The sequence below is a fragment of the Simochromis diagramma genome, unplaced genomic scaffold (assembly GCF_900408965.1).
Source record: "Simochromis diagramma unplaced genomic scaffold, fSimDia1.1 OVJJ01000452.1, whole genome shotgun sequence".
Lineage (NCBI taxonomy): Eukaryota > Metazoa > Chordata > Actinopteri > Cichliformes > Cichlidae > Simochromis > Simochromis diagramma.
Genome location: NW_024386845.1, coordinates 13,248 through 22,840, shown reverse-complemented (window position 1 = coordinate 22,840; position 9,593 = coordinate 13,248). Strand labels below are relative to the sequence as shown.

Here is a 9,593-nt window from a genome sequence, read left to right as displayed (position 1 = left end):
AGAAGGAGCGGCAGAGAAACAGTCTCTCGGTTTTACAGAGGGTTTGTAGACGCCCACTTGCGAAGGATCCGTTACCACGAAGGTGGGTAAGCTGTCTACACTGTCTCTCATCCCGCTCTGGATAGCCCCAGAAAACAGAGTCCCAGAATCAGGGGAAGCCAGAACATGTCGCTCGCTCACCGCCTCAGGCTGCTCGAAAGTAAAAGCAGACGGGGGGTGAAGTCCAAGGTCCAAAAGGAGTGTTACGTCTGGTTCAGTTTGGTTAAGAAGGAAAAACAAGCCGAGTCCGTGTAAGGTGTCAAAAATAGTGATTTTATTACACACTTTTGCGCAGAAGTGCGGGGAAAACAGTCTTGCATCAACAATCTCCGCCGGGCGGAGGCTTTTCATCCTTATATTACCATTATGACATCACAGTTAGATCTTTACTGAAAATGATAACAATTGCCCTCCTCTTCCAAACATTGTCCTAATATAGACATGAACTGCTACTCTTAAAAGAAAAACAAGTGTGTATTACATTGTGCATTTTGTGAAAGTGTATCTATCAGAGAAACTGTCCTCAGACGACCCTCCTATTATTACTAAATGTGTATGTGAACGTGCGTGTCTTATACAAGTACGTGCATGTGATCACAGGCCGGCGTACGTGCAGAACTGAACGCAGACAGGCCCGAATCCAACTGGACTGGTGTGATTGCAATGTAGTGCAACAACTTTAATCATCTGTGTGCATTATTATTTGCTCAGAATAACATAGATGTGATTCAAAGATTATTCTGTCAACTGATTCAACAATGGTAAATGATTAATCAAGGATAACTGATTATAAGAATACAAAATAAAATATCTCCTGCTCACACTCCTCCTCTTTGGCCTTTAGAAAAAGGCCAACCTTTACCCAGACATTGTGTCACTCCTCCGTCCAGGCGGCTTCTACGCAAAGGCATCATATGTTCCGGACCAGCTGACCCAGCTGAACCAGAAGCTATGGCCCTGCTCACCAGATTACCCAACACCTGCCTTACCAGAGGAATGAGACAACACCCGATCAGCAACAAACCTAGAAAAACCAAAAGAGAAAACATGGCAGACATAAACACTCCTTTCCATTGCCCAAACACCGATGTGAACCAGTCTCCCAGCCTCGAGTTCACGCCTGATTGCTCATGCATGGTTCTAGATAACGATTTCAAATTTTCGAGCGCCCGCGTGACCGTTCCGTCCGGAGCTGTATTGTTGGGAATAAAGGTGCAACATAAGTCTCCGAACATTGCGCATACGCCCCCCTTTTCAGCCAATAACATGTCCAGAGCCATGCGATTTTGAATTCCCATTAGAGACGTCGGACCTAATTGTTCTGCAAGACCTTCCACCGCGTCCCTAGTAAGATTAGAGAGTCTCAACACATTATAATGAACATAATTAATGCGATCAACATTTTTATTTGGGGTTATCCATAAAAACACACTCTCAAAGCCGGCCGCTATCTGATCAACTAACTTATACTCATCTGGAACTCCTCTGGGAACTCCTATTGAGTCAATCCAGGTTGGCGAGTCCCGTCTTGGATCATACCTGTGGATACCCCCTGTAGCTCTCCTTCGTCTGGCTGTTGACACATCCGCGCCTCGCTGTGGAGCTGTCTCTAGCCTACTTCCTATGAGCATCAAAGGTGCACCTAAGCGCACCAAAGCACATGTTCCCACACTCCCCAAGGGAACCTGCACCAAAAGGGTGTACTCCCCACAATAATAATATAGCCCACCCCTTGCCCAGGTGCCTATAATTGTACTTGGGTCACTTATATCATTGGTAGTCCTACCTGTGATTGTCCTCTGACACCAGCTTGGATCAATCCTCCCTAACCTAAATCTCACTCTATCTGTAGAGAACTCAAAACATGTATAATTATCTCGTTTTGGTGTGAATGTACCTGGTTGTGTACGTTTATCAATTGGCGGATATAAACCTGACAAAGTGGTGCAATTACCTGTGTCCACCGCCTCTCTAGTTAATCTCAGCATGCAATTATAACCCCACTCATCCTCTGGATACAGAGGAGCGGGTTCAGTAAACAAATGAGGTCGGGCGGTAGCACAAGCAACACAATCAACCACTTGCTGCTCTTTAGCATTTTGAGCCACCCAATCTAACCACAGATTCCTATCACCGAAACCTGTGGCACGCTCTATTAACTCTTGAGGTTTTAATCTAGTGTAATCTGCGGCAACAAGCCATTTCTCTGGTGAATCCTTGTAGGTGACTATCTCTGGAGGATCTATTTGCTCTGTGTGATTTAGTGTAGCGTCGTTCCCTATCAGTTTAGATCTGGGATTGAATAAATTCACCCGAATTACCCCACTTGGATCTGTCCCTACTTTATCTACCCCTATAACAAGATAAAACGCGCCCCCGTCGTACCCTGCTTCCGGGAGTTTGCTCCATGGACCTAGGGAAAGAGTAACAGGGTTATTTGTTACAGAATAATCTCTTTGAATGGCTATCCCTTCAAGGGCCGGTGGCACAGTTGGCTGCCATCCTACTCCTGTCCACGCAACCACATCCTGCCAAGAACACCACTGAGCCGTTATATAAGTATAAATTTCTCCGTTCATTGATGGACCCCACACCGACTTGGGATAACAAACCATAGGGTGATAACAAACCCACACATTATATGTTCTCCAGCTACTACCGTCACCCGAGCATTTAATTATCCTCACACAAATCAAATGTGAACGCCATCGTGGACCCATTTACATACCCAAACTCGACTCCGCTACTGGCTTTAAGACACTCATCATTCCCACCTGAGCCAACCGCGCGCTTGACTTTTTTCGACGACTTGATCGGTTCAGGCTCTGGAGCGGATTGACCTCTGCGTCTGGGCAATTCACCTGTCTGCCAAAAAACAAACAAACACGTTATAACACTTATTAACCCCAACACCCCCGTTATTTTCCAATTTTCCCACAATTTCATGATGGTCCCAGGCTCGTTTTACTTTTACTCTAAACTACGTATTAAGATTATAAAGTTATGAGTATAAAAGTATGTGATTAACGTACAAAACTATTAAGATTCCTTTAAACTATCAATTACTTCAGACTAGAGCCCTAGTCTATTAAGGAGCCTCAAATAAATTGATACTTGGCGTGTGACGCTCCTCTTCTTTCTTCACCTCGACTCAGGTTAGACTACTGAGGAGGACCGTTGTACAGGGGGAGAGGATTATTCTGCCTCTATGTTCCCCCTGTATTGGTTGGGGTGGAGCTTAGCTCCAGCAAGCTCTCGTCCGCGACTGCACACTGAGACCAATGGAACCAGGTCTCCCCTTTCCCCTTCAGACGGACCGCGCTAGTGGTCCGGGCAGTTACTTCGTAAGGTCCGGTCCACCTCGGGTCTCTCCACTTTCGCTTAATGACCTTCAGCCACACCGCCTTGGCATCGGGGATGGACCTGTCCTCCGCCTTCACCCCTTCTCCAACCTGTTGTGTGAAACTAGACACAAGAGCTTTTAATTCTTTCCAACATTCAATATGTTTTCTGTTAGTTTTTATACTTTCTTCCGCCGGAACTGTTGTCCAAGGACCTGGAAACTGTCGTCCTGTCAACAGCTCATATGGTGTGAAACCTGTGGATTGATTAACACAACATCTTATTATCATCAATGCAATTGGCAGGGCTGCTACCCAATTTAGCCCCGTGTGAGCAGAAATCTTAGCAATTTTATTCTTCAGGTTTAAATTCATTCTTTCTACCTTTCCCTGCGACTGGGGGTGATATACAGTGCCAAATCTATGTTGCAACCCCAGCTTCTGTTCTACCTCTGCCAAATCTTTGTTTTTAAAATGAGTCCCATTGTCGGACCTAATCCGCTTAGGGAAACCATGACGGGGGATGTAATGATTGATTAAACATTTAATCACACTTTTTGCATCCTCCCTCTTGGTTGGCCATGCCTCAGGCCAGCCCGTCAAAGCATCGACACTTACCAGTAGATATCGAACTCCTCCGGGGCCTGGATCAATCATGTCAGTGAAGTCAATGACAATCTCTTCACCTGGTCTTTCTGGAATGGGGAACTTACCTGCCTCTGGTTTAATCACTGGCTTCGGATTGTGCCTCCCACAGATCAGACACGTCCTGGCCTTCTCCTTGATCATATCCTTCAAAAAGGGATGCCACCAATGGCACAGATGTCTCCCCATCTGGGCGACACCTACATGTCCAAGGCCGTGCGCTTCGGCAATCTTCTGTTTTGCCAAGTTGGCTGTCAACACTGGTCGACCGTCAGGTCCTCGCCAGAGACCTCCTTCTTCCCAGGCTCCTCGATTCTTCCAGACCCCCTTTTCCTCTGGGGCCGCCTCCTCTTGAGCCTTCCTGGCTTCCTCTAGCATGTTGACCCCTAATTCTTCCTCCACCGTTATTTGTACCATCTGTCGTGATGCTTTATAACCCGCTGCCTCTTTTGCAGCTCGATCGGCTTCCTGATTTCCTCTGGCCACCATGCCAGTCCCTGAGGAGTGGCCTTTGCATTTTATGATGCTCACCTCCTCTGGATCTGCCAAGGCCTGCTCAAGTTCCTCCATTTCCTTCTTGTGGCAGATTGGTGCGTTATCTGCTGTCCTGAATCCTGCTCTTCTCCATTGGGCCAGCTCCACATGAGCTGCTCCAAAGGCATAAGCTGAGTCTGTGTAGATGTTGACTCTTTTTCCTTTTGCAAGTCTCAAAGCTCGACTTAGAGCGATTACTTCTGCTCTTTGGGCTGACTGCTGCCCTTCAAGTCTTCCCGCCTCCTTTACTTCAAATTCAGCTCCGCTTCTGCAAACTACCGCGTAGCCTGCTTTTAATCCTTCCTCATCTCTGTAGCAGCATCCATCCGTGAACCAATCTTCAGCTCCTGTCAGAGGTTCTGCTTTCAAGTCTTCTCTTATCTTCTCGTCCACTTCAGCTCTCTTTGCGCAGTCATGAGGTTCTCCTCCTGACTCCATTAAATCTGCCATGTTAATTCCTTCGTGTGTAAAGATCAGGTTGGGAGCGTCTAACACTTTACACACTCTCTGTTGTGTGAGAGGTGTCATGGTGAAGGCTTGTGAGTTAACATATGCCACCACACTGTGGGTGGTCAGCACCTTCAACGGATGGTCCCTCACTATATGTGCTGTCTTTTGTATAATTTTTGACACCCCAATGGCATGCTGTGTGCATCTCGGGTGCCTTGTCTCTAATGGATTCAGCCTGATGCTGACGTACATAAGTACCTCTCTTCCTCCCCCTTTTTTCTGAAACAACACCCCATTGGCTATCCCGTGTGTTTCTGAAACATCAAGATAGAAGGGTTGTTCATAATTGGGGATGGCAAGATCAGCCGACCTTGACATGTCCTGTTTCAATGCGATAAACGCCGACTCAGTGGCTGATGTCCATGGCAGTTCAGCCTTAAGATTTCTGACACCTGCCGTTTTTACCAAATCCCTCAACAGGGCTGTTTTGCCTGCATAATTTGGAATGAAGTGCCGGCTGTATCCTGTTAACCCCAAGAATGAGAGCAACTCCTTAACCGTACGTGGTTTTGGATGTGTCAAAATCTGGTCTCGATGAGTGTTTAGCAGACCCACTGATTTGTGAGCAATGACACGGCCCAGAAACGTTACTTCTGGTCGGACCAACTGCAACTTTTCTTTACTGACCTTGAAACCGCATTCAGCGAGTCTCTTCAGTATGGTAAGAGAAGCTGCCGTGCATGCCGAAGCAGACGGAGCTGCAATGAGCAAATCATCAACATATTGCACTAGTGAACACCCCTCTGGGAGATGGCATGGCGATAAAACTTCTTTCAACACTTGGTTGAAAATGCCAGGGGAAAGTGCAAACCCTTGTGGTAACCTTGTGTATCTGTACTGTTGTCCCCTATATGTGAATGAAAAAATGTCCCTCAGAGACTCATGCAATGGGAGACAGAAAAATGCATTTGCTAGATCAATACATGTGAACCACTTCTGGTCTGGTGTTAATGCCGTCAACGCTGTGTATGGGTTTGGGACTGGCACCGTGTCAGTACGTAAAATGGCATTGATGGCTCTTAAGTCATGTGCCATTCTGTACTTTCCCGTCCCATGCTTCTCTACTGGCAAAATAGGAGTATTCCAGTAGGATTGAGAGGGCTCAAGCACCCCTACTTTCAATAACCCCTCAATGGTTTCTGCAATTCCCTGCTCAGCTTCTCTCTTCTGTCTATACTGTGGTTTCCAAATTGGCGTTTCAGACTTCAGCTGGAATAAAACAGGCGAACATGTTGCCTGGCCCACATCCGTAGGCCCTGCTGACCACAAGGTGTCAGGAAGAGTCGCAAGTGCGGCAACTGCATCCGCATGATCTATTCTTTCTCTCCCATGGATTCTTGAGATTTGTTCATGCTCCAACATCACTGTGTCCGCTGATTGACAAGTGATACGATAAATTTTGCATTTTGGCGAATACCAAACGTCTGGAATCTGAGTAGCTTGCCAGCCAGGTTCCTCGAGGGCTCTCTTGACCATTGTTCCCAGCTCCTTCGCCTGATGACTCTCATGGACCGCCAATGTAATGTGAGGCACTGAATCAGGCCCCATTTTGAACCAAGGCCGTTGTTCGTCGGTTAAATTTACTGCTGCAACGACGCCCTCCGGGCCGACATAGATGTTTTGAGAACACACATTCCAAGTCTGGCCTTCAAGGTCAGACTGGAACAGGTCCTTATAAATTTCATCATCGTTCCTATCATAATAGAGCGTGACATGGAATCGATCTCGGGGGGGAGAATAGACTGCCAAGGCCATAATCCAAGGTTTCCACAGCTGATACTGTCTCAAGATGCCTTCATCCACCAACCGACCCCAGTAGATATCAGCGGTCGTTTGTTCACAGTCTTTCAGCAAGTACTGGTTCTTTGAAAATGTCCCCAGGCACGGAAACTCTTTCCCTCCTGGAAGTGTGACTGTTAGTCCATCAGCTGAACACATTATAGTGGCCCCCAGTTTGATGAGCAGATCCCTGCCCATCAAGTTCACAGGTACATCGGGAGACACCACATAGCTGTGCTTCAAAGTCTGTTTTCCCAGCACCGTCCGGGCTGGATTGGTTGTTGGCAGCGTCGTTGGTACCCCAGAGAACCCTACAACACTGACCACATGGTTGGAAAGTGTGGCACTGCTTGGTTTTTGTTTCAGTGTTGAATAGGTAGCCCCACTGTCCACAAGGAAGGTCATTTCAGTCTCCTTCGACACTCATTGACAACATTGGGTCCGCCGTTCCCATGTTGTCTTGTCTCTGTGGGTCCCGTCAGTACAGCTCCTCCTCCCTGCCCCAGTCGGCCACAGGGTACTGAGCCGCTGGCGCCATGCCTGGGTTTGGAGCTTGATGTCCCCTTGTCTGGACTGTCCCGCCTCGCGGTGCTCTCTGAGCCTGGGGTGGTGGTTGATAACTCCTTTCTGGTTGCCATGGTGTAGGACAATCACGAGCCCAATGTCCTCGTCCTCCACACCTTCTGCATACATTGGGGTCCAGCATAGGTCCCCCCAGACCACGGCCCCTTGGTCCACCTCCCCTTTGAGATCCACCACGTCCCCTCAACGACCTTGTAGCCCCCCAATTCCCCGCGGGTCTTCCTTGCCTTGGTCCATTGGCGGGCCATCGGTCATCAGGATACAGAACCGGATCCAAATCTGGCCAATCAGGCCCCGGATCACTCCGTGGCTGCGCCACCAGCATCTTCTTAGGTCCATCTTTGTTTTCCTTTTTCTTTTCGTTTAGTTTTTCTCTCGCCTCAGCCAATTTCAATTTTACTAACAGCCCTTGCGCCTCCTCCAACTCCTGTTTTTTCTTGTTCACCTCGTCTTTCTCCAGCTCAAGTCGATGTATAATGTGCCTCTCCCATTTTGCTGAATCCGCCACCGCAAAGTCGGGATTCTTTTGTGGATCTGTTCTTACTCGTTCTGGGAGACCTGCTAACACCGCAGATCGGAACCACGCCCTTGGTTCCCCATCACGCCCAGGATGCTCTCCAGTTTGGAGAATCCACTGTTCTTTTGCATGCTCCATAAACTCCCTAGGGGACTGTTCTGGGCTCCAAACAATCCTAGGTGTAGTGCCAATGTTATGGGTCGGATACTTCTCACGTACTGCGTCAGAGAGAGCATTTCGCACCCTTGCATAGGGGACATCGTTTGGTTGACATGCAGTTCTTGCTATCTCTTCCACATCTGCTAGGCCTCCACCTCTCAAGGTCCTCCCTCCGATAGCTCGGAAATCACCCAAGGCGAGCTCCTCTCCTTCCGTGAGATTTCCTAGTCTTCTCAACCAAGCCGCTCCTCCCTCTGTGATGGGAGGCAGCTGCTTCACCAGAGCCTCAAGATCTCTGATATTATAGGGGTGGTAGACTGGTTCACCCCGTGCACCCGTCAATAAAGGCATTGTCAGGGGTAATTCCTCCTCTGCGTCACACTGCCCTTCTCCAGTTGACAATGCACCAGTCTTCTTCCGATTCTTTTCAAAGATGGACGGTCTTTTATCCCTTGGTTCCTCCAGGACCCTCCCAGAGCGAAGGGTCGTCATTCCCGTGGGAGCCTGAAAATTTGGGGCGAATCCTCCCCTTTCCAGGTTTAACACTTCTCTGGATTTTCGTGTGTTGCTTTTTACTGAGGCCGCCAAGTCCTTTTCCAATGCATAAAGCGTTTGTGCTACGCTGCGTGGTGTTGCTACGCCCTCCTCCTCCAGTTTCTTCAAGAGGCGTTCCAGCTGTATCACGGCCTCCCGATTGTCAGATTCTTTCCCAAAAACGTGGCCTTGCCACTGTTCTTTCTCAGGATTGTCCTCCGTTGACCTCTGATTGGTTTTATGGGTGGCCTTTGATGGTGCCCTCTGATACTGCAGTGAAGGTGAATCTTCCTCTGACGTCCAGACCTCCTGGGATGGATTTTCCTGGCTGGGCTGTTGCGATGTCACCTGACCGGTACTTGTAGACGCCACAGGTTGAGCTTCTTCTGTAGCTCTATCTGGGCTAAAAAGAGAGGGAGGGATCAAGATCACCCCCCGTGTAGTGATTCCTTGTGATGTCCCAGCAGCTGGGTGGGGCTGACTTACCTCTGATGCAGCTGCCGCTGATTGAGGCTGCATCGCTTTCTGTGCAGGTACCCCTGATTGAGACTGCACTACTCCTGTGTCTGCCTCCACTGTGGCCGGAGCAGATGTCGATGGTATAGGATTCTCCTGTAAATTGACAATTCCACCTGTCACTATTCCTGTTTTTCCATCCGGCCCCCACATGTTGCCACCCTCCAAAGTCACCACTGGACAAATATAAGGAGGGGGTGGGGCACTCAGGAAGTCCTTCAGGCTGGGATATAACTTTCCCTCAGCCTCAGCTTCCTTTTTTAAGGCTGGCTTGATGTCGTTCACTTCCTCTTGCATCCAATGAGAAACACCTTGGGAGACAATCATAAGCTTGCAATACTTACTTTGTTTTTCCATCATAAGTTTCTTTTCAGCCTTTAATTTTCTCCCCTGAAAACGTCCTAAGGATTCCTCTTCAAGCTCCTTGATCCTCTTCT

General features: G+C 48.3%; 1 protein-coding gene across 1 annotated transcript; it reads right to left on the bottom strand.

Moving 5' to 3' along the window:
* Positions 1-276: 276 nt before the first annotated feature.
* On the bottom strand, positions 277-2,713 carry LOC120732023. Its single transcript, XM_040029403.1, has 2 exons — positions 787-2,713; positions 277-716 (listed from the first exon to the last, which is right to left on the bottom strand). The coding sequence occupies exon 1, from the start codon at positions 2,652-2,654 to the stop codon at positions 858-860; it is 1,797 nt and encodes a 598-aa protein (XP_039885337.1). The 5' UTR covers positions 2,655-2,713; the 3' UTR covers positions 277-716; positions 787-857.
* Between the last annotated feature and the right edge of the window lie 6,880 nt (positions 2,714-9,593).